Source organism: Ammospiza caudacuta, chromosome 10, assembly GCF_027887145.1.
Source record: "Ammospiza caudacuta isolate bAmmCau1 chromosome 10, bAmmCau1.pri, whole genome shotgun sequence".
NCBI classification, from domain to species: Eukaryota; Metazoa; Chordata; class Aves; order Passeriformes; family Passerellidae; genus Ammospiza; species Ammospiza caudacuta.
The window spans coordinates 24,315,315-24,340,116 of NC_080602.1; the positions used below are offsets into that span (position 1 = coordinate 24,315,315).

At 44.8% G+C, this 24,802-nt stretch overlaps 1 protein-coding gene across 1 annotated transcript in view; it reads left to right on the top strand.

Annotated features, from left to right (window-relative positions):
- Nucleotides 1-24,802, top strand: part of ARRDC4 (arrestin domain containing 4) — a 75,393-nt gene that overhangs the window by 47,416 nt on the left and 3,175 nt on the right. The window contains exons 4-10 of the mRNA XM_058811093.1: nt 18,687-18,931; nt 18,979-19,367; nt 20,448-20,514; nt 20,788-20,935; nt 22,723-22,825; nt 23,523-23,779; nt 24,431-24,593. Coding sequence (XP_058667076.1) covers nt 18,687-18,931; nt 18,979-19,367; nt 20,448-20,514; nt 20,788-20,935; nt 22,723-22,825; nt 23,523-23,779; nt 24,431-24,593 — 1,372 coding nt within the window. The remainder of the gene's footprint in view (nt 1-18,686; nt 18,932-18,978; nt 19,368-20,447; nt 20,515-20,787; nt 20,936-22,722; nt 22,826-23,522; nt 23,780-24,430; nt 24,594-24,802) is intronic.

Below are 24,802 nucleotides of genomic sequence, written 5' to 3' on the forward strand. Positions count from 1 at the left end.
TTACCTGGGGATATAATTGATGATCTGTCACTTGTAAACCTCACCTTGAGTGTGAACATCACCACAGAGCATCCTCTACCACAGCTGTGCACAACTTTTCTCAATTCACAGATTTCTCTGCTTTGGGTGGTGGAACGGGGATGGGAGCTCCTACAGCAAATCAAGGGAGGTAAATGGGAAAGATCCTTTGGCTTAGGAGAAACCCTGGGGTTTTGTCCAGACACCAGGAAAGTCCCTGCCTTTCAGTTTAGAAAGCAGATTAACACCATACACAGGGATTTCTGAGCCAGCAAGCTGAGCTGTGCTTCATACTGCAATCAAAAAAATTAGAGGCAGCAAAAGGTTACATCATCCAGGTCTTAATCCAGAGTACACGTACTAAAAACGTGGCACACAGTTAAATGCTTTGCTAGGTCAGAGACCTAATTTGCTCCCTGTCAGTAGGGCTGCTCTCTATCAGGGAGCTCTATGGATGGTGTTTGGGCTAATTACACTCTGCTCCTGGCCACTGCAAGAGCAAAACCCAAGGCATGAATCCTCTGGCACTTCCAAGTGCTGTCAGCACTTTGCAGATAACAACAGATGATAATAGCCACGTTTGTGCTTGAGGTCTGTGCTCAGGGTGGCTTCAGGGGTGATCAGATGTGGCAGAGAGATTTCCAAGCCAGTCAGGACAGAAAGATGCCCCAGATACAAATCTGGACACAGAGTTATTTTTGCGCACTTTCTTACCTTGCCTACATTTTCAATTCAAATGTTCAATTCAAACATTTCTGTGGACCATACCTCCTCAAACATTGCACTTTAGATGCTGAACTGTGCCATTGCTGGGTCTGATTTTAGGCTGGCAAAGTACATTTGCCCTTGCATAACCAACTTGCATTAACAATTAGCTCATTTGCAAGCACCTGCACAGTGGATGATGATCTTTTAGGTGCTCTCCTGCCCCTGGATTCACCCACTTCTTTCAGGTGACTTGTGAGAAGGTGACTGTCTTGCCCCTCTGTGTGCAGTGCCCAATTCCACTCCCCTCACAAATAACATCAATAATGACCCAATGCTCATTGCACCTGAAAACCTGACACATCACTGGGCATATATTTTGGGCATGGAATACCCCAACTGGTTTCCTGACAGTACTGCCACTTTGTTTTCTGAGATTCAGGCTCATTTTTAAACTCAGTTGAAACATGCCCTATTCCACCATGCAAGGAAGAAACTTCACTCACCTAAGTTATTGTAATATCTTAAAGACCAGTAGCATCTGGTTGGGATCAATGACAGTTTGGTGGCTCATCTGCATTTCCTTCAGTCTCTCTGAGCTGTTCACAGCCTGTCACGGTGCTGCCTGGCTGGGCCAGGGCTGCAAACACTAGATGGCACTTTGCAGCAAGGAAGGTTAGGAGTTTATGCAAGTAAATGCAGACCTCATTTACTGCCCTCATTCACAGGGCAAGGTATTTTGCTCAGTGTCCTCACCACCTCCTGGTTCTAATCCACTGAGAAAAAACTGATCAGTTCCCAGAGAAATTCTCAGTTTCATCAAAGGATCGCTCCTTGCTGGTGATATAAATTTTTAATGATGAGGTCTATCTTATATTAATGTCAAACTTTGCATTTTGTCTCAAGTTGGAGCATGTGCAAGGAGCATCTCTATGATAATGGCCTGGCCAGATACTCCAAAAGTTCCAAATCTTCCTCCTGATGAAAAGACAAAACCAGCCCCAGTAATGACCTTGTTGCCATTTACCAAATGCATCATTAGGAAATGAAGGCACTGCTTCAGGTTTAGGGGCTCCTCCTGCCTCTCATACCATGTCTGGCACCCCTTGGATCATTTCAAGGGTCAGATGTTGCCCTTGGATTGTGCCTGGAATTTTCTGGCCCAAGGGGAGCTGAGTGACTCTGTGTTACAGCCACACTGCAACAGAGCAGAGAGAAAATGCTCCAGCCTGGCAGAATGGGCTCCTCCTGGAACAGTGCCAGGGAGGCATGCAGGTACCTCAGCCTCTCCTCTGGGTTGGCTGAGGACAAGGAGCTGCCCTTTCCCTGCTGCCACCTGGGCCATCATCCATGTCAGCGTGGCTCCTTTTATTCACCCCTGTGGCTACACTGGAATAGAAACCCACAGCAGCCTCAGCCTGCCTTGCAGAGCAGGTACGTGAGCGTGCTCTGGGCCATCCTCTTCCTCTCCTGGAAGCTGAGGTTTCACCCCGGCCTCTCCCAAGCCTGGCCTCCAGGCTGTGCCCAGCCCAGCAGGGCAGCAAAGTGGGCAGAGGCCACAGTAAACAACTCACTGCTCATTCACTGCAAGGGTAAAGGGACACCCATTACGTGGCAAACACGATGTGTGGAAGGTTTAAGGCTGCCCTCAAGACATATGAGGAGCTGTAAATGCCCACTCTGCCAGCTCTGGGTCCCTCTGCAGGGCCAGGCTGCAGTGCCACAGCCGTGGCAGGACAGAAAAGGCAGAGGTGACAGCGCTGGCCCTGCAGCCAGAGGGCAGAGAGGCTCTGTGTGTCCATGTGCAGGGTACAAACAGCGCACCATGGAGCCAGTGCTGCTCTTCACCTCCTCCAGACATCTCCCACTAGTGCCACTTCACCTGTTCTGGAAATCTTCTTGGTTCCTTTTATAGCTATTATTCCTTCATCCTTTTGACTGTCAACTGTTGCTACTCCCTTAGAGGAGCAGTGCTCCTGCCCAGCCTGATCTTTCCCAAGGTCTTTCTCAGCTACTTTCAAAACAGACAATGCACTTCCCACCTTTTGTAGCTTTATCCCTCTCTTTCAAATTAAAGATTTCTACACGTTTGAAGTCATCACCTGGATTTTTTTTTTTTTTTGGTCCTCTCATCCTTTACTATCTCCCCACCAAGGGCAGTGTTTCATTGCTTGGAAGTATTTCTTCCTCCTTTAGGTCACTCTACTAGATCCTCTTTTTTCCCACAACCAGCCAGAGAAGCAACTTGCTTTTCCCCAAAGTCTCAGCTATGTGGTTCCTGAACTAACCAAGCTGCTGGAAGAGCTGATGATGCATCTGCATAGTTTCCCTTATTCCAAAAGGAACTGGATGATTCTCAAAACCAGTTCAAATTTCCCATCCTACCACAAATATTGTCTTTTCCTAACTCAGCTGAAGTCACATTACTCTCTCTCTTGCTTTGGCCTGCTTTGACATCAGTTTCCATCTCTGCAGACAAACTCCAGGCACGTTCAATAGGATTTTTGTCTAAGGACTGAATAGACATCGTGAAGTTGTACCTCAGCCTCACAGCCATGGTTAAACAGCACCAGTAACTACCAACACTGCTGCTGGGTGGCTCCACCACCAACGGCAGAGACAATGAAACAGAGAGAGAGAACAACAGAAGGGCACTGGCCTGGAGCCCACTGGGGCCAGACAGCAGCAGGACCAGACCAGCACGGACCAGCCTGGACAATCAACTGGGACAGAGCAAAACTCCCACTCTTGGTCCCTCCTTGGGAGCATGCCACAGAGCTGGAGGCTGGTCCAGGGCCTCCTGGCTCTTGCTGACACTTAATGCTCATCACCCCCATCCCACACCGAGCCTCATCCTGCCCAGCCCCAGCTTAAAAACCCCTCCAAGCCAACCAATCAACCAGCCAAACAACAACACATCGCAGCATTCTCCTCCACTCTTTCTCATCGGACTACAAGCCCTACTAATCTAATAAAGATGCTTCAGTCTCCTTTCAGTTCAGGAGAATTCCCCCCATTGTTCCCACAGAAATCTCTCGGGATGTACTGCCAAGAGCGCGCGTTTGCTGTCGCGTTCCAAGTTGCTCGAAATAACAAAGAATTATCCTCACAATTAAGATCAGGCTGTACAGTTTAGATACGTGCCTTAAAAGAGTTATTATTCTCTGCCAGAGATGTATTGTTCTTCCCCATTTAATTTTATTTACTTTTATAGTGGATGCAACAGTTATGCTGTCATTTATCGGAGGAGAAGGAAGCAGCAGCTGCAGAGCTGTGTATGTAAAATAAACACAATGTGTATGAAACTATCAGAAGCTCAGACTTCAAGGAGGAGAGGGGGAGGATTGCTTTTAATAAGATCTCATGTCAGTAAAGTTGTGAGATGGAATGGCAGGGTCATATCCTATTAAAAATAAGAGTGGGAACAAATTCTCTTATTTAATGGAACAGCAGTGCGAGCTGCGTGCGTACAGACAGAGGCCTTAATTTAAAAAGTAAAAAGCAATTTGGTCATTCATGTTCAGACTTCGGGCACTCCGCAGAGCATGCTGAAAGCACTCCTTTCTTTTTAACCCTTTGGCTGCAAGACCTGTACAGCATGGGGGAGACAAAGCCAGGCTGTATTTATGCTTTGAACAGGACTTTTTTTCTCCCCATGGTGCTGTGCAGGCAGCTGGCTGAGCCCAGGAAAGGAAGGTGGGAGGCACGAGTCCTGCTCCCAGCTCTGATGCTGCTGGCTGTGCTAGCCTGGGTGAATCATTTCACCCCCCCATCAGCACAAACACAGATGCTGATGCTATCAAAGGCTGCTAGTTGTTTGTTTATTTGTCTGTATCAAGCCAGTGACTGGGAAGCCCCAAGCATGAGAACACCAGGAGCAGAGTGAGCCAAGTGCAGTTGTATTCACCAACACAACGTCGCGACTCAAATCTGCCCCATTCCTCACACACAAGATGCCTGAAGTGCTCCAAGGAAATATTGGCACAGTGAAATAAAGGCCAGTTCTAAGGCCAGCAGAGGCAAGCACAGACAGATTTGGTGGTCAGACTCCCACAGAAAAAGGGGGCAGTGGTTCATAAGTGCATCTCACACCGTGTGTCAGAACCAGGGGCACCAGGACCACAAAATCAAGTTAGATCATCCTTAAATCTCAGGTGTTTTATAATAAAGCTGAGCATATTTTTTAATAGAGCTAGATCACCCAGAGGTGATAACAGCAATCCCACAGTCACTCCTGTGGTGTAACAGTGTGCTCCAGCAGCACACAGAGCTGCACGAGCTCTGGATGACTCCAAAACAACCAGCCCTGGTGGTATTTCCCAAACATGCTTGCACACACACACAGCTCTGTTGCAGGCATTATTTCAGTAATAGCATAATTGTGCAAAATATGTAAGCATTTTCTGTAATTGTATAATCAGCATGTAATTACATAGAGGAGAAAACATAAACATTTATTAAACAGGTGAATGCATTTATTATTCAAATATAAATTTCAGTGGTAACTGAAACTGAGCCAGTCTGTACCTGTGCGTGTAATTAATAGAGGATTGGAATTAAATACTTGGTGTTTGTATAAATACCTGATACACCTGAGGCCACCTTTGGAGAAAGGCTAAGGGATGGCAGTGACAGCACATGATCATCAGAAGATGGCAGAGGTGCAGCTGCATGAGAAGCTTGGCTCGAGGGAGTTTGAGGAATCTCTCTCTCCCCTGCTGAGAAATGAGCAGCAGTAACAAAAGGAAATAGCTGGAGCTTCTGCGGTGCAGCTGCAGGCTGAGCCCTCCTGGTGCAAAGAGACCACAATGTCTGGCTCTAGAGATTATGAAATCTCTGTCTGGACCTCTTAGACCCAACAACCTGACCTGATAAAAAGCAGTACAGAAATTCTGAAGGAAATGCTGTTAGATCTTTGACCTCCTTTCGCTCCTGCTTCTCCTGACGTCAGCTCCAGTCGGCCACTGGAGGCAGAATTAGGCCTCTAGGGTTTTCTGTCTCATCTAGAAGAGCCATATTCCACAAAAACAAACCCATCAGCCCAAGCACCTTCAAAAAGAAGTATTTTATTATATGGAACAGCTCAGGGATTCAGCCTTCACCGAGGACTGTGCTTCGATCACAGATGGGATCTTGGGAACTGCACTAAATCACAGATGGTATATTTCTTCCTATAATTCACAAAATGGGCTATTTCCACTGCTTGCTGGGTTTTTTTTCCCTTCTCTGATTTTTATATTTTGCACATGGCAATTGCAAACATGGCTACAATTTTTTAAAAGGGCCCTTGAAAACATTTTATTTTAATGATGCCTGTAATCTTTTCCTGTTCAGTAAATCTAACACCAAAATATCAATCTTTTCACAAATTAAAACATACTTAATTTTAATAGGATTGCATTTATGCTTTATATGCCTTGCTTATTTATCTTCTGTGCCATTTCAGTTTTCTTGGATAAGCTCAACATTCCCTTGTTATCTCCTGAAATACTGCACCAGGCACAAGTTACTGCCTAGACTGAGACAGAGCAGCTCCTGCTGCTGCCCACTCTCAGGCCACAGGCAGCTGGGGATCCCACACTCCTACTCCTTACAGCCTGTGATATCTTAATGCTGACCCAGGGCCAGCTAAAGACAGCAGCACTGCCCAATTTCACCCCATCCCTTCTTGTGCTTGGCTGGAGTGATGGATTTCAGCACTTCCTAAAATCCCTGTGCAGTCAGGAAGGAGGGAAGGGGAAGAAGGGAGAAAGGAGCATCCCTGGCACATCACATTCTTTGGAGAAGCCTCCCCCTCTCTCTGTTGTCTATGCAGGGAGCCTAAGGCAGGCAGGTACTTCACCAAAGTTGGAAAAGGGAAAGGAATTTGGACATCCTCCAAACAACTTAGTCTTAAAAAACAACAGATGGAAACAGAGAGATATGGGGGTCCATGAGCAGTCAATGGCATTGTGATAGGAGTTTGCATAATACATGCCCAGCTCTGCACATCACTGCATCTCCTCTTTCTAGATGCTAAGTGACAGCAAAAAAAAAGCCAAAATTACATCTAATACTTCCCTGAAATTGCTTCATTGCTTTTCCACGTAAACTGCTGCTATAGCTTTATTTGTTTGCTGGTAGGAGATGAGGACAGCTGATGCAATCTGAGCAAGAGAAAAGGCAGCTATGAGTAAACCTTTCTGTTCAGCCACTATCAAAAAAGATGTAGAGCTTCACATGTTAATATCAGTACAGTAACAACTGGGCTCCTAGCAGCATCACATTGAGATCCAATCTCTGAGGATCCTCTTCTATACCCATTTAACTTCTCCACCTCATTTGCTATCACAAGATGCTCAAATGCTGTTGTCATTTTGTTTCTGGTTTGTATTTACTGATGTTATCAAATATTACACTTCAGTGGAGGGTAATCTAGAGAGCATTGAATGCCCTCTTCAGTACTGAGCTGCTCAAACACCTATGTGCCAGCCATGAAGCTGAACAGCAAATCAAACCAAGATTCCATGCAAGGCAAGCCCAAGCTTTCTGAATCAGCCTTTTCAGGAGTATTTTTAATTCACACTAAACCAGGATTTAACAATCCTTCAGCACTGGTAAGAGATCAGGATGGCAAGGACAGCTAATCACACTCTGGCTGAGGAGGTTTGTGAGCTCTAGAGTGTCTTGTGCCATCTTGCTGACCCTCAGGGAATGCCCCAACAATCCCCTGTGGTCACACATCCTGATTTTGACCCACACAGGAGCAGCTCCAAATCCCACTCCCAAATCAACACTTGCCCCTCAGATACGATCACACTTATTGGTATGATTTAATTGTGCAAAATTCACAAGCTCACTTCAAATCCCCGCCAATGCTCTCAGTGCGTCTCGGTGGGAGTTCCCTACTGCATTTTTTAGGGGAAAATTCATGTCTAACACAAGAGAGGAATGAGGCCATCTCAGATCCTGCAGCACCCACCCACACAAACAACAGACAAAAACCAACATGGTCCCCCCACAGAGGTTGGAGCAAAGACCCAGTGACCCATCTGTGATGGCTCCAGTGCTGCTGGCAGGAAAATCCACAGCCAGCTCCTGAGATGGTCTCCTGCTTTCTCTCTATCAGAATTAGAGACTTCTTGGAGTAGGAGCTGCTTCTGGAAAACCATGTTTTGTGGTTAGGAGGTCATCTTCTCTTCCCCCTCCTTTGCTCCTCATTTAACATATTTCTGTTGTTGGCCTCAGAATTTTCTCACAGCCTTCCATGGCTTATTCCACTGTTTAAATACACATGGAATGAACTAACATTTATTTGTGAGAGGTTTTTTTGGATTTCATTGTATCCTGCTAAAGTGTCCACTTTTCCCAGCGTTCCTCAGATAGAAGTGGTGCTGGATCTGGTTGCCTTTTGGCTAACAAGGTGAGGAAAAACAGGAAGGTGGCCAGGCATCTCCATATTCTACAGATCCAAGAGGATAAGTTGCTAGTGAAAAGTGGTGTGTGAAGGGTATTCTTGTGACTGAACTGAAATCTGCCCACAAGGGAGCTCCACAGCTGGAGTGGATGCTGCTCTCAGAATTTAATGCCCAAACCCTCTCCCATTCAGCCTTTATGAGGGTGAAGTGGTTATGAGCCTAAATGTTTTAGATGCAGTGAGTTTGTAGTCATGCCACACATGATTTAGGGAATAACTGATGCAAGGCAAAAAGATGGCAGAGCTCTGGGATCTAACAGCTGTGCAAACAGGCTAGAGAATTTAAAATTCAGGAAGCTGTATCTCCAGGAAAGCATTTAAAGAAAAAAAAAATCCCTAGTGCCACATCTGGTGGCATCAAATTGTCATTATGACATGGTATTTAAGATGATTTAATGGGTTTATTGCTGAGTAAGAACCTTGGAGTTTGCTTAAACTACTGTGCATTAAAAGGATGTAACTCTTTAAATGATATTCTGACAAAGTACTGCCTAAAGAGTTCATTATGCTCGAGGAACTCACTTGTATGTCATCAGCACGTGTGTGTGTGGAAATGAGGAGATCAGTAGACAGAAATTTGATGGGGAGCTGCACATCTCCACACACATGTATTCCATGATGCTCTACACAGCCTCACAGGGTTGTGAGAGATACCTTGAAAAATTCATTCACCTCTCTCTGCCTCTACCTCCTACACTCCATACATCCATACAGCAGGCAAGACTTCTGTCCACCTTAATTACTTCTCCACTTAGGGCACTGAATCAATGGGTGGTTTTGAAACAAAGGATTCAGCTACTAAAAACAGCCTGGGAAAGTGCCTGGGAAAGGTTACTGATTACAGACAGCTTCTAAGAAAAGGTGTCCAGAAAAAGAAAAGGTATCTCTGTTCTTGCTGAATATTTTTTTATGTGACTTAGCGTTTCTCTCACCTTTAGTTCCCAGAACAGTTCTCATGTCCTCTGAATGTTCTGACTTCTTATCTCAAACCCTTTCAGCTTGTTGATTTTAAATTCAATCTGGTTAATTCAAATTCAGGGCACGTTGCTCTTGAAGTCTTTCACCATTTCTGATTGCACAGAACGGGGCTGTTCATGCTGTGGGGTTTTGCCAGCCAGGAAGGGTGCAAACTTCCTTTTACACCTTTTTCTTTTATATTAGATTGATACAACACGTCCTGGGCCAGTCAGGCAATCTTGTGTTGGGTGTCTCTCACTGGCGGTTCTCTCTCCACTCAATCACAGAGCCATAGAATGGTTTGGCTTCAATCCTTGGGCAGATCTTGCTCCAACCCCCCTGCCATGGTCAGGGAACCGTCCACCATCCCACGGTGCCCCAAGCTCTGTCCAGCCTGGCCTTGGGCCCTTCCAGGGATGAGGCAGCCACAGCTTCTCTGGGCACCCTGTTCAGATGCCTTAAGTGAACAATGAGCACCACCACCTGTGAAATTGTATGATGGAGCACATTTGTCCAACCAGACAAATTCTTGACTAATTCCATCATGTCACCACAACCTTTTCCGTCATCTGGGGCAATTTTCCACCGTTCATGCATTTGCCTCTTTGCACATGAGTAAACTGTCAAAGCACACTTCTGCCTCTGGTACTCAACCACATGTGCATGGAACCGGGAAACAAAATATGCTCTGTTCCAGGCTGAATTTGCTCTTTAGACAGAAGTGGCCCAACCACAGTGAGATTAGAGCTCTGCAGGGACCTGCCTATGCTGCTGAGGAAGAGATGGGTCTGCTGCAAGGGGGCTTCTGCTACTGATCATCCCTGTGATCCCCCAACAGCTCAGGGCTCACTATTACCAACAATCTGCCTGTAACACTCGGCTACCTGTTCACAATCTGCCTCTAATTTTCATGTATCTATAACAACTTATATTTATTTTTTTTTCTTTTTTTTCCCTACCAAAATCCACCCCTTCCAAAGCAGGAGGGAAGCTGAAGTTTATTCCTTCTGAAAGCAAGTCAGTTTCAATTCAAAATCAGAAGGGGTCTTCAACAGTCAAAGGGACTTTTTTCCTTCTTTTTTTTTTTTTTTAGAAGGGTTTGATAGTGAATAATTGGAAGAGGGAAAAAAATCACCTCAGGTTGTATATTGCCACTTCCTCTTGCATCGTGGTTAATGCAAACCTTTGATTAGCCTGCTGAAGAGACCACACATTCAATAATTTGAAGCAAAAGGTTAATGGTGTTATTACAACTATTATCCCTTTTAAAATCATTATCCTCTTGTTTTTTATGTCTATATTACCTTCACCTTTCCATGAACCCACTTTACCAGCTGTTTCCCTCCGTCATAAAGTTTGCTGAACATCATCCTAGGAATAGGATAAATGCCATGTTTTATCAATCAAGCCTAAGGGAATTCTCAGCTTCTCATAACCCAAACTGTAAAGGGAGATTATTACAAAGTTTCTATTTTGATTTTTAAATTGGCCATGAGTGAAATACATGCTTAATGTCAAGGTGCACAATGTTGCAGTTATGACACCATTTTTCTTGGGAAGTTTTACACAGCAGCCAAGTATGACAGCTGAAGACTTAGAAGCAACTAATCAATTATCATTAATTTTAAATAGGTTCTTCACTTGAAGGACAAACAGTCTCTAGCAGAATACACAGAAAGACTAAAAGATAATGAAAACATGATGGAGGTGATAAGCATCCCCATTTCTAAAGCATCTTCCCAACTCAGCACCAAAATACTACTGACTTTCAGGCAGAGTTTTATCCCTCAAAGTAGAAAATGTGAAATAACTTCCTAAAAGTTTCAGAGAGAGATTGGTTTCTAAATCAATTGGTGTCTCAAATTTATCTAAAAATCCTCCTTTTTTCTCCAGAGACACTAAGAGGATCCAGATTGCCCAACTTCAGTCACCTCAAGTCAGTTGCTCCCTCAGCATTTGAATTAGATCTTTGGTCTCAGTGATTAATTTCCTGGTGCAGCTGCTTTAAAGTTATCTCCTGTCATATCCATTTCCCCATTTTTTCAGATCCTGTGGACACCAACAGTCAGCATCCCCATGAGTTACACAGAGAGCCCAAGTTGGAACACTGGGCCTGGAAGAACTTGTATAAAGAGAAGAAATTTCCAGTGAACCTAATTAAGTTTAAAAAATGAAGTGTGGAGGGAAATTAAAGGCCTTAAAACAATCAAATTTTCTAAGTGCTCAGGCTTCATTATGCCAAATAAAATTATCACACTCTTCCTGGAATTTGAAAAGAATCTGTTAATGATAATGCCTCTACATGAAAATACATTCCTTGCAGAATGGCAACAGTGCAGCATTTACTGAGCTCTTAGTAAAATAAATGAAGAGCTCTGTGATTGTGTCCTTTGAACACGGGAAAATACAGGTAGCGCATACTAATGTTTTCCAACAATAGTGTCAATCAGAGAAAAGCTGTGATCTCTGCAGATATTTAAGCAGAACAAAATGTAGGCTCTGCCTATGCCATTTTTATAATCATGGAGGCACAGCAGAAGTTAATGCCTGCATAACTTAGAGCATCAGTGGCAGCACAAGTGAGACTTTTTTTTTAAATTTGGAACATTTTTGCTCCCAGCTTCTGAGTAGTAATTCGTGATGAAGAAAGAGGAAAATTTCCCACGTGAAAGATGTAATAAGAAGCAAATTCCTACTACAAAAGTGCTGTGATTGACATGGTCTTGTCATTATAGCACACCAGAAGATTATTTTCAATGATAATGACAAGAGGATGTGTAATGTTATTCTGATACAAGAAAAGCTTGTGTACATTCATTGATCCAAAGAATTCTAATTCACCCTGTAGAGGAAGATAAGAATCACAGCAGCAGGCAGTTAAAAGTCCATCTAGCCCCATATCCTGACTCTGACAATACTAATATTTCATATTTCAGAAAAAGAAACTGTAGGAATAGCTGCTTCATTGTGTGCATATCTAAAAATGAACAGTATTAATGGTGCCTTCTTATCTCAGGCTTTTCACAGCCAGATGACCACTGGTGGCTTCCACAACAGTTACCATGGCAAGTGGGTTTGATGTGAGGTCCAGTATGTGAATGCATTTGTACAACTTCCATAACATCACCCCTTTCTCTCTTAATATCCCACAATCTGACATCAGGCTGGAGCACCTGACAACACACAGATCGTAAGGACAGAATATCACACCATGATTCTACATCTCAAATCATGCTGAAATAGCAGCAAAAGCTGAATAACCCTGTTCCAAGTAAAAGCACACATTCCCAATAGCAAAGCTCTACTGTGATCCTAGGCTGCTCCCTGTCCTGCCCATCACTTGTGTTATCTCAGGCTGCTGACTCCACTTTCCATCCATTGTAGCTCTTCCTCTACATTCCCTTTTGGCATAAAGCATCCCATTATCTCCATTTTCTGCTGAGGTAATTCCTTTCCTAAGCCTGGGCAACAACAGCAGCCCAGATTGTGAAAAAATAAAAGGCTTCATGTGGAGCACCTCTGCATCTGCAGTTGCTGTGCTGCTGAGCCATGTCACAAAGGTGATGGCTGCACCCACGTGCTTCCAGTAAATATCTCCCTTGGAGCAATCTCTACAGACATTCTGGCCATGCCACCTGGGTTTTCTCAGGGTTATGATCCACGTCAGTGCTTGGTGTGAACTCCTCAGGCTGAAGTGGCACCACAAGGCTCACATTCCTGCTTACAGGAATGCTCTGCCAAAAGGTGAGTTCAGATCCAGGCATGCATTTCCCTTCAGTGTGAGGTTTCCTGGTATGAGATTCAGGTTCATCATAAGTTCAGGTTTTTTCAGTTTAATTTTTTTTTCAAAAATGCACTTCACAAAGACCTCAAACCCTCAAATTACAGCCAATACAAGGAACCAGCTAAAGCAGCACATAACTAAGAACCCAAACGAGTCTGTTAATACCCCTTTCCTTCTCTGGCTTCATTCCCTTGAGCTGGAACACCAAACCACCATCCACACATGAATAATGCAGCTGCTGTTTAAGAGTTGATTCAACAACAGGAATTTGTATCCTCTCTCCATGTCAGATATTTATAGGAATTTTCCTGACCACCTTGCTTTGAAGTCACTGAAATGCAGAGGGGTACACGATACAATTGTAGGAAGCTCATCCTCCAGAGGGCCACTCTAATTGTGAGGGAGCCACAACCCCAATAAATCTTTCTGTCCCCAGGGAACAGCAGGATGAAGAGATGTTCTAACCACATCCATTATTTTCTCTACTCATACTCCTTGCAAAACCTATAGCAGCTGTAAACATCCAAAACCACCCTGGAGCAGTCCTCTGCTGCCCAGCTGAGTGCTGGATTTAGATCACTTTTATATGCAGGAACGAGCTGTAACAGATCCTGCACTCTGAATCACTATATAAATATTTAAGTAAACAACAGGTCACTACTCAAGTGTTTTCTTTACCAGCTCATGAAACAACACCATGGTCCATCACGTGCTGGGATGCAATCCTGGTGCACTGGCACATTTATCCTGTGGGCCTGCTTGGTGCTGCCAACTCATGAGGTGACAGAGAAGGTCCTGGCTCTGCAGAAAGGACCCTCTGCAGCTTGCCCCACCACCTTTCCCTCAGCCCAGCCCCCTGAGGGATGGGACACACCTATCTCACCCTTGGGAGGCAAGGATGGGATGTGTGGCAGCTGTGTGAGCCCATGAGTCAGTGCACGAGCCTTGATGGTTTGGTTCTCTGTCATCAGCCTCGTGCAATCTACTCTGTCCTTCCTCTGCCTCAGATTTCTACGTGGGCTCCCCTACTCCCATTTGTGATTTTCCATTTTCCAGACAGAACCTTGAACTCAGGTTGATCTTCTGGCCTTCAAGGCAATTGTGTTTTGTTGGACTGGGCTGTGTGAACTAACACCTGCCCAGATAAAGCCCTCAGATTACTGAGCAAGTACCTCAGAATTTGCTTTTCTCAATGTAAATACAGTACAACCCTTAAAAGCATCCATCCTGCTGCTTTACACACTGGCTGTAGTGACATATCAGACTTGCTGGGCAGCATCACTTAGAAAAGCATCTCTGGCTGCTCTCAATCTCCTCTCTGTAAATGTCACTTAATTGTCTAAGAAAAATTTGGCTGACCTTTCAATTCCTGGTAATGGGATAAAAGCAATAAAAGACTGTCCATGACAGCAAGTGTCACCAGCACCCATTTGTCGCCTTCTGGTGCTGACTGGGAGGCCAGGAGAATCCATGCTCCTCTCAGGGCTGCAGTTCTGGCACAGTGCTGATAAAGGAACTCATTGGTAAAAGGCCAGGAACTAAGGAAAGAAAGGAATTGTCTCTCATGCCTCCCTGTCCTGACTCCATAAACAAGTCCAGAACGAGGATTTCTGGGTATCTGGGAACACAAAAGGCCTTGTATTCTGAGGGCTTTTGTGGAACTCCAGAGTCTGTAATATCTGCTTTCAGGGGTAAACATTGCTCTCAGCCAACTGCTTCCTAATATCTGCCACAGCCACTGAGATAGCTGAAATTCTTTGCAGATAAAGGATGAGGTAAATGGACAAATCCCCCCTCCCATGCAAAAATAAGTCCGGATTTGCATACTGCTCACCCACACACATCCTGGCTCGTGGCCCTTCCACTGAATTCAGCTGCAGCTCAGGCACTGGGGTTTTGCCCCTTGTGTTTGGTACTGGCTAAGAAAGATGCTTGAATGGATGCTAAAGCACAACAATCTCAAGTAAGAACTGCAATTTGTAAATTAGCTGTTAGCAGCTCTCATAAACACTTCCCCAAGTCCTCTTCCAGTAGCAGAAATAGCTCTTCAGTCTCTAAACTGCCAGGCTACTAAGAACAGAAAGGCTTAGTTGGCAAACTCCTGGTGCCTGACTCATGATGCAGAGCTGTGCCTCAGCTCCCCTCAAGCAGGAAGAAGACACCAAATACTCATCAAATTTCTCACTTCCTTCCCAGCTACAGCTTGGATTCTTGGAAAACAGAAACCCTCTTGGCACCAGAAGCTGTTACTGAGACCATTCCTTATCTTATATCTTCCATCAAAAAAAAAAAAAAAAAGTTTATTTACATATTGTGTGTCCTTCCCGTTGTGGAAAGTTGGAATCAATTCCACACTTTCCAAAACTCTTCTGGCAGGTTCAAGACCTGGTAGCCCTGTTTTCAACATGTGCACTGAAATGAGTTAAAATATAATCACTGCATGTAGAAAATATCCATCCAAATTCAGTGACCTGACCACAGCAGCCATTTCTAAATTAACCAGCAGAGCCAGGACATCACCAGCTACTGTAGGAAGATGCTCTCCTACTTCCTTTCCCTTCATGATGAGTCTGTGATTATTGCTAGAGCTGTTCACAGATTTGTGGACACTCTCCAACGAGACCTTTCTTTGTGAATTCTTTACTCTTACAAGCTAATTTTTGCATTATCTAAGTTTTTCAGGCAGCTCTTTCCAACACAGTCCTGAATAAAGCAGCAAAATGAATGGAATGAAAATAAAATCAAGCATGTTAATATATCTCCTGCTCTGTCACACCTACTCCCACACTCAGATAACCAGGCACACACAAACACCCACACTGTGAGTGTTCATCTCCTCTTCCTTCCTTCTGGCTTGCCAGAGACTAAAATAGTCATGTGGTGGCTTCCACCATTCATGCCACAACATCACTGCATGGGTCAGCTAAAACGCCTCAAACACCAGAGAGATGGGTAGATGAGAAAACCAATCACTCCACGGTAATTATAACAAGCACTGAGTTTTGATTCTTGGTGGGAAAAAAAGATATATTAAAAGGCAAGCAAACATCTGGAACAAGTATCACCTGACTGTGACAGAATGTGCCCATTAGCTGTGTCCTCTGCAGGCTAATTGCTGGAGTTACTGAAGCCTCCCAGCTCTCTCTAATTCTGGGTAATGTTTTGTTTCATAAGCAATTTGCCATGTTTATTCATTTCCCTATCTAGCTCATTTGCACTTGCAAAGAATGAAAGGGAGGCAATGTTTGAATGGTCGCATAAACCCATAAGAGAATTAATTACTTTTACACAGGATCTAATTCAGGCAGGGAAAAGGGAGTTGTGGGATTTTCTTTTTTTTTTCCCCTCTGCATCATACTCTCAAAATCAGTCTGCACACACACATATTGTACCTAATGAAATTCACCAAATAAGCAAATATTCTGTCTGCACATCCGAACATGGTCCCTTGGCTGACTACAAAAATAACCTGATACTTGTAAATGTGAAAATTGCATATAGGGAAAAGATTGATGCAAAGCTAGCCATGTCTGAGTTTAATTGAACTTAAAAAAACACCAAAATAGCACAATTTTATACACCTCAATTCCCAAGTACAATGTAAGATTTGCAGTTTCTGTAAAGAATTATTTCACACGCACAATAGGATGCAAACAGGCAGCAATTCTTTAGATACTCAAACAACCATCATCATAACAGAGTCATTTTCTTTACATAATTTTCATCATGAGCTGGACAATGCATGGCAAAGGTTGAAATAATGCCCATGAGTTGACCCCACCTGTAAGCACATTCCTTTTCCCCAGGTCACTATTGATTAATATGGATACGGGCATGAACCTGTAGCCAAAAAAAAGTGTTCCAAAGGCCTACCTGGCTCTCGGCAAGTTTTTCACAGAAGGAACTCTCAATATGAGGCTGCATTTCACATGGGCCTGAGAAAACCCAGATTTATCTCATTGGCTATTTATTTAAAAGCCAAGGGCCGAGGCCAAGTTTTGCTAATTTCAGTAATTAACTGAGTCAGCTGGGAAGCACCAGGCGGGTGTTTTGCAGCGCCCCAGAGGGATGGAGGAATGCAGGAAGATGCAGCTGTCAGGAGCTTCGAGCAGGCAGGTGACGGAGCAGGAAATGACTCCTCGGTCACCCGTGGAAAAGGCAGCACACCACCCACCCCACACACCCTCTGGGAGATGCTCTGCTGTCGGCTTGGGCCACCGTGAAACACCACGAGGCCAAGAACAGCTTTAATTGCAGTATGTGTCCAGCGGAATCGAAGCATTTTGGTTTTGTGAAAAATGCACATTTTATGATTGGCTTTTTTGCAAATATTAAAATGAATATTGTATGTGTTATGTTGGAAAGTGATGCTGTATTAATTCTCTTAAGTAGCATGGTAAATATAGTTTTAGGTTATAACAAAATGTTAAAATAGAAACTATGCTAAGAAAGATACTTTTTTTTAAAGAGAGGAATCACACCGTGATAGCAGCCACAGGACACCTAAATCTTTCAGAGAAAGAAAATTTATTGCTCTCTTATCAGAAGAAACAAACTTCTTCCCACTTCACTCAGTCAGGACGACGCCGGTTGGGATTAAGAGGAAGAAGTTGATGATGACCAAACAGAAACTTGAATGGAATTTATGCATCATGTGTGAGATGTATAAATATACAACAGGCTGTTGTTTTTAAGGGTTAATCTTCTGTTAATGTGTGTCCTTTTTCAGGCTTATGTTGCCCAGAAAAAGGTACCCGGACATCTGTAACTCTTTGTTTCTATTGTCTCATATTGTCCTAATCCAAATTGTCCAAATTACTCTAATTATATTGTTATTTTTATAACTGTTTTATTATCATTAAACTTTTAAAATAAAATTAAAAAAAAACAAAAACAAAAACAAGTGATTGGTGATTGGTGTTTTTCACAGTTTGCAGCATGTCTTGGGCTGGCTGGAGGTGGGCACAGATTCCCTCATCACTGCGGGAATGATGATTCTGGCCGTGCCCACCCAGCCACTCAGACATATTCACCACTCTTCCAGTTCGTTGGAGTTTCCTAAGCTTCTGCTTGTAAACATAACAGCAAAACTTTGCATTTATTCTTTATTTTATCTCCCAGGTGTTACCAATGGATGATGTGCTCAGTGGGACAGCACGCAGTGGGGTGCAACCATTTCACTGCCCAAGCGGGTTGCAAGAGAAAGTTCTTGAACCAGGGCGCTTCTTGCTTTACAAGATGCAGAAATGCATAATATTTGTGTGGACACGAGGTTTGCACGCTGTCCAGGACGGCTTTTTTATAGCTAAACGCCTTCACCTCCTGCCCTTCAGAGGGGTCAAAAAGGGCTTCACACAGGCAGGTAACCTCCAGGAAAGCAGTGGGGGAACAGCATCACCACCGCCTTTTTACATATTTAACAGCAGCACCACATCGTTTTTCCATATTTAACACTCCCAGCCAGTCCGGCTGTCAGAGGGAGAGGCTGAGACCGCCCCAGAGCGCCGCGGTGCCTCCCTCTCTCCCACGGCAGCACCCGGGGGACACCGAGAGACAAGGTTTCCCCTCAGCTCGGGGTCACCAAGGGCACACGGCTTTCCCACAGCGCCGGGCTGGCGGGCAGTGACCATAGGAGGGGGCGAAGGAGGGACGGGACCCCCGAACAGCCTCTGCCGCACGGGGCCCCGTCACGGCGGGGCGTGAGGGGTGAGGGCCCCGCCCACGGCCCCACCCCCGGCCCCGCCCCCGCTCCCTGTTTACCCACAGGCTGTGCACGTGGTGGCCGCGCCGCGCCATTGGCCCGCGCGCCGGGGCCCTGCCGCCGCCCCGCCAATCGCCGCGCTGTCCACGCGCTCTCGCCCGCGCGCGATTGGCCCCGGCGCGGCGATCACGCAGCGTGACGCACTCCGGGCGTGCGCCCGCCGAGTACCAATGAGGCGGGGGCGCAGGGGCGGCCCGCGGCGAATGGCGGCGCGCGAGGCCGCGGGGCGGCCAATGGGCAGCGCGCGGGGGCGGGGCGTAGCTCCGCGGGCGCTGGCGGAGACGGGCGGGTTTAAAGCGCTCGGCGAGGGCGGGCGCGGTTTCCCCGCGGCCGGGGAGCGATGGCGGCGGCCGGGCCGGGCCCTGGGGCCGGCGGCGCGGTGAAGACGCTGGCCCTGGTGCTGGAGGACGAGGCCCGGCGCGGCGGAGGCGGCGGCGGCGGCTACTGCAGCGGCGACACGGTGTCGGGGCAGGTGCTGCTGGAGCTGGCGGGGCCGCTGCCGCTCCGCGGGCTGCGCCTGGAGGCCGCGGGCCGGGCGCGCGTCGCTTGGAGCGAGAGCCCCGGCGCGGTGCCCGGGGCGGGCACGTGGGGGGTGGCGGTGCGGGCCCCGGGGCCGGGGCCGCGGCGGGAGGCGGAGGTGCGGTACCTGGACATCCGGCAGAGCCTCCTGCGGGACCCACCCGAAGGTGAGGGGGGGCGCGGGCCAGGCCGCTCCCGCAGCGGGGGTGGCATCGGGGGAGTGGCGCTTCGGGAGTGGGGAAGGGCTGCGGGAAGGCGGCCGGCGGTGGCGGGGGGGAGGCGGAGGGTTGAACGCTCCGGGTGAAAACGGGCGCCGGGACCCGACAGAACGGGTACAGGGACCGGACGGAACGGGCACAGGAACCCAACAGAACGGGCAGCGGCCGCGGGGCTCCGTCAGGACAGCGCTGCCGCAGCGCTCGGCCCGGGGAGGATCGCCGCCTCACCCGCGGCCTCCCGAATGATTCCCTGTGTGGGGGCTGAAAGGCGCCGAGCGGGACTGGAATAGAATAAAATAAAATAAATGCGCAGCTGGGTTCCCTGCGCTGTGCGGGTGCGGAAGGTTTGGCCCCGCCGCGCTGGGTGTGCGGTAGCGGCAGCCCCGGGCAGGGAAGCTGCCGTGGAAGACCCTGGAAGCAGCCGGGGCTCATCAGTGGATTAAGGCGGCAGGGGAGGCTCGCTGTGGCGGAGCTCTGTCATTCACACACTGCAGCGCTACGGCAGCGTTGGAAAAAAATTAAAGGCAGAACGACGACATTTCGTTCTGTAAGGGTGAAACGCAGCTCGGGCTGATCTGTAGGGAAAGTAGATTCAGGCCTTGTCAATTGTGTAACAGTAGGCCCTATGTGAATAAATTGGGAGCTCGTGTATTTATAGTGTTTCTTCATGCTGACCTTAAATGGTAGATTTTTCGGCACATAAGTTAGTTTAATTGTTAATTGGAAAAATAGATTAATTCTTGTCTTGCTGAAAAGAAATTTACTTTATGCTTTGGAGAAGCCATTTTGGATTAGAAATTGGCCACAGTCCTGCACTGAATCTCAAGGTCTCCCATGTTTCCTTGATTTTTGTTTTTCATTGAAATCACATCACAGCATAAATAAAATATGGGCCACAGTCCAGAACCCACTGGGATCAATAAAAACTTCTTGCATCTGGGTGTTTTCATACATAAATAATTTATAAAAGTGTCTGCTTTGTTCTATTTCTGGAATAACTAACACATACTATTCATTCTTATTCTACAGGTGAGGAAAACTTAATTCTTCTAGATGGAAGACACGAATTTCCGTTCAGCTTTCAGCTCCCTCAAGAGTAAGTTCAATAATCCAACCTGAAGGGATTGTGCTGAATGCTGCTTGTAGTGGAACATTAACTTAATGTAGTTTGACTTGTGTTTTTTTTAGTATCAGCTTTATATATTTGTCTTAATCAAGCACCACACAGACAGGCCTTGTTTGCTTCAGCTTCCCCAAGGCCCTAAAAGTACAAGCTGTAAATTGGGAAATGTTTACATATGCAGGAAGTGTTAATGTTTGAAGCTGGAATATTAATTGAAGGTAATGGTTTTATGACTGCTCGTTTCAGACCTCTGGTGACCTCCTTTACTGGGAAGTATGGCAGTATCCAGTACTACGTGAAAGCAGTGCTGGAGAGGCCTGCTGTGCCTGACCAGAGCGTGCAGACAGAGCTGCAGGTCATCAGCCATATCGATGTCAGCTCACCAGCTCTCCTGGTAAGAGGGTCCCCCACTTCTCCTCCCCCTGTAAAACCAGCTGCAAATAAATAAACCATTTCCAAGCAGCACTCACATCCAGCCATAACCCTTCCCGTGTTATTCCAGAGCGTCATTTTCTGACTTCTGAAAGCATATAAGCTCCCTAAGCTTTTTTCTATAAATAGATTATCTTAGGTTGTGTGAATAGCAAACAGAGTGGCTTTTTTAATACCATTGATTACATCCCTGCTGGCAGAGATGCTCCTGCCAAAAAGTTAGGCAGGCTTCAGATGCATAAATAAGGCTTAATAATAGTAATGTGTGTGTGCAGAGTAGTTACTCTTACCAGAGCAACTACATTCACAGGGCTGCAGTGTCCTAAACTCTACAATAATAGTAGGTTGAGGAGCAGTAATTAGGGAAGAGTATTAATCATGCCCAGCCTGTCATTTAGGCTCTGGCCATTATGTTACATATCCCTGCATTTTGCATGTCGTTTTCTACCATGAAGTGTGTGCATGCAGCTGCTCCAGAGATCCTTTCAGTTATTTCCCTGTGACAGATTTGGCCACATTAAAGCATTGAGTTTTTAATAATCACTGGAAATACTGTAGAGTAATAAGAAAGATCAGGCATTAAGTAATGAGTAAATAGGCAAGATGGAAGCTAATGAGCTGGATTCTTTTATCTCAACCCATATTATGAAAATAATATAAAATTATACCTTGCACTTTCATGATAGCAACTGGATCTAAATGGTTATTCATTTAAATATGAATGAGTCATTTCTATTTTATTTTAAATGGTAGGATAATTTTAACATCATGACGTGAACATAGAAAAGAGATGTTTTGAGCAGGCTTTTTTTCCCCCTCATTACATGCTTACATTTTAATCCATTCTAGGCAGAACTTGGGGTATTTTGGCAGTGACATCTGTAAGCAGAATAGTCTTTATATTCATTGGTGAGGAGTTTGAAGGCATCATACCCACATTCTGTAAGGACAAAGGAGACCATAGGTTATTGCACAGAAGACACAGCAGGATGGCAGTGCCAATCTTAATGGATTCCAAGGCTACCACCAAAAGTGCAAAACAACAGGGTTTTTTCATTGTAATAAAGAAAATAAAAACCCAATTTTCATTACTGTATTGACTGAGTGTCACTGCCCAGCAAATAATTTTGAGCAGCTTTGATCCTGGCCTGGACACTTGACATGTGTGCTTGTGACTTTATTCAAATGAAAACGTTACAGGCAGTGTAAATGCCATCCAGTGGGACAGTCCTTGAATAATTAGATGGTTTTTGTCATGCCTCTACATTTTTGGAGGGGTTTTGTGGCTTGCAAGTAATGAAGGTGCATCCCCTTAGCCCAGTGCCTACATATATTTATCCTTCCTTAGAGACAGAAAAGTAAAAAAATTCCCTGATTAACTGTTAGCTGTTTGCAGATAAAATGAATTTTGCATTCTTCTGCACTGAGAAACATGGAGATAAACACGACAGTATTCCATGAGACCTTTAAAAAGTTCATTTTGAAGACAAAGCACATGCAGAGACACACTAGTCTGTGTTACTTCCTACAGTCCAAATACAGACTGGGATTTCAAAAGAGAAACGTTCAGATTGCCACACCTTGACTCCGTTTCACATGGTGGCAAAAACTACAGTTGCATTGAGCAGTTCAGGGATTCAGATCATGTGGATTTTAGAGCTGGGTTGCAATGACTGATATGCATAACACTAAACTGCAAGTGATTGAGAGCTTTATCCCATAAAATAAAAAATACTCTATATTTTATAGACACCTGTTCTAAGAAGTCAGGAGAAGATGGTTGGCTGTTGGTTTTTCACCTCTGGGCCAGTGTCTCTCAGTGCCAAAATTGAGAGGAAGGGATACTGTAATGGTAAGAGTAGTTACCTTAAAAATATAAATACTCAGCATCTAATAGGTTGTGGTTTTTTTTTAATCTCAGTGAAGCCAACATTTTGTAGTTAAAAAAATAGTTCTGTTTAATAGGAGTAAATTAAGATCCATATGAATTCAGTTTTTTCAAAAATCATCTTACCTTTCCCCTTGGGAATATTAATTGAAAGGAAGTCCTGTTAATAATCTTATGGAAAGTCAACGTACATTTCTGTGTAAAGAACAGCAAAATGTTTTTATCTGGGATAAAATACTTAACTGGGATGTAATTAGATTTTTACATCCTATTTGTGTAGGTTTACACTTCGGTAAGAATGAGCTTTAGCAGCTTCTTCATCTTGACAAGATTAGATACATTGAGAAAATAAAACATCCTGAAATTCATTTAGTACTATATAAAAGGAAGATTGGGGCGTAATTTGCAAATAAAGCTTTTATAGCTTGTTCATATTATGCTTAATGTTTCAAAATGAATCATTGTTTATGTGTAAAACATAGTGGGTGGCTATAATTTTGCCTGGATACCACTCTGAAAAAAATAAACTGGCTTGAGGAAACTTACCAAGTATTGTTCTCATAACACTGCAGATGATGTACGTGCTGTGTAACTTGCTTTGATACTCCCAGAGGAAAGTTGGTAAATACCAATCATTCATTGGACTTTTTCTGTCTCTAAGGGGAAGCCATCCCAATCTATGCAGAAATTGAGAACTGCTCTTCTCGTTTGATTGTTCCAAAAGCTGCCATTTTCCAAACACAAACTTACCTGGCCAGTGGGAAGACAAAAACCTTCCGTCAGATGGTTGCCAATGTCCGAGGAAACCACATTGCCTCTGGGAGTACAGATACCTGGAATGGGAAAACTCTGAAAATCCCACCTGTATCCCCATCTATACTTGACTGCTGCATTATTAGAGTAGAATATTCATTAGCTGTAAGTATTGGGTTTTCAAATGTACAAACTGTAGATACTGCATTCAATTGGGAACAGAAGAATTTACTGAGTAGCTGTTAGGTTTTTAACTTGGGAGCTACAATAAATACAAATCCAGAGAAAGGTGTCCCAGCCCTTGCTGGGGGTTTAGATCTAGATGATCTTTAAGATCCCTTCTAACCCAAACCATTCTATGACTCTACAAAAAATAAATATCATAAATCACATACATGAGAGACTGAAGGTCATAAAGAGATTCTGAGATGGAAAGGTGGGAATAATGTGGAAAAGGGAAAACTGTTTCTGAGGAAGAAGCAGCTTAGTTTCAGACATGCAAGGATTGTTTTAGGAAAGCATTTCAAGCTGAATTGGATCTTTAAGTGATTCTTTCCAGAAATGGGAAGATAAGACTGAAAGTCAAGTGTATAATTATGTTTGTCAAGATGGTTTGTATTTTTTAATGTCACTTAGAGACAAGTCACAGAAAGAATGAAACTGCTGTAAAATAAGGAAAGCTGCCAGGGTATTAGCTAAACATATCTGGGATGACAAAGCTCTTAATTTTTAAATTTGCAGTAGGGCAGCTTTTAAGAGCAGCATTCAATGGGGTCTCATGATGTTTTTTTCTTCTGTTTGGGGGTTGTCACATAGGTTTATATCCATATTCCTGGTGCTAAGAAATTGATGATTGAAATGCCTGTGGTGATTGGCACTATTCCATGTATTGGATTTTCAAGCAGAAACTCCAGCATTACCAGCCAGTTTAGTATGGATATGAGTTGGCTGGCATTGACCATGCCTGAACAGCCTGAAGGTAATAAATACATATTGAACTGTCTCTACTCCAGCACAGCACTGTCTGCAGCAGATGGGTGCAGTGCCACTTTAAGGGCACTGCCTGGGATGTAGGCAATGGAAATCTGACTCACAAAGTTCTTAAATTGAGGTCCAAAATGATTGGTGAGGTTACCTCAACTCCAGCCTTCCTGAAGTCTCTGTGTACCCCATCTGACTGAAACAACA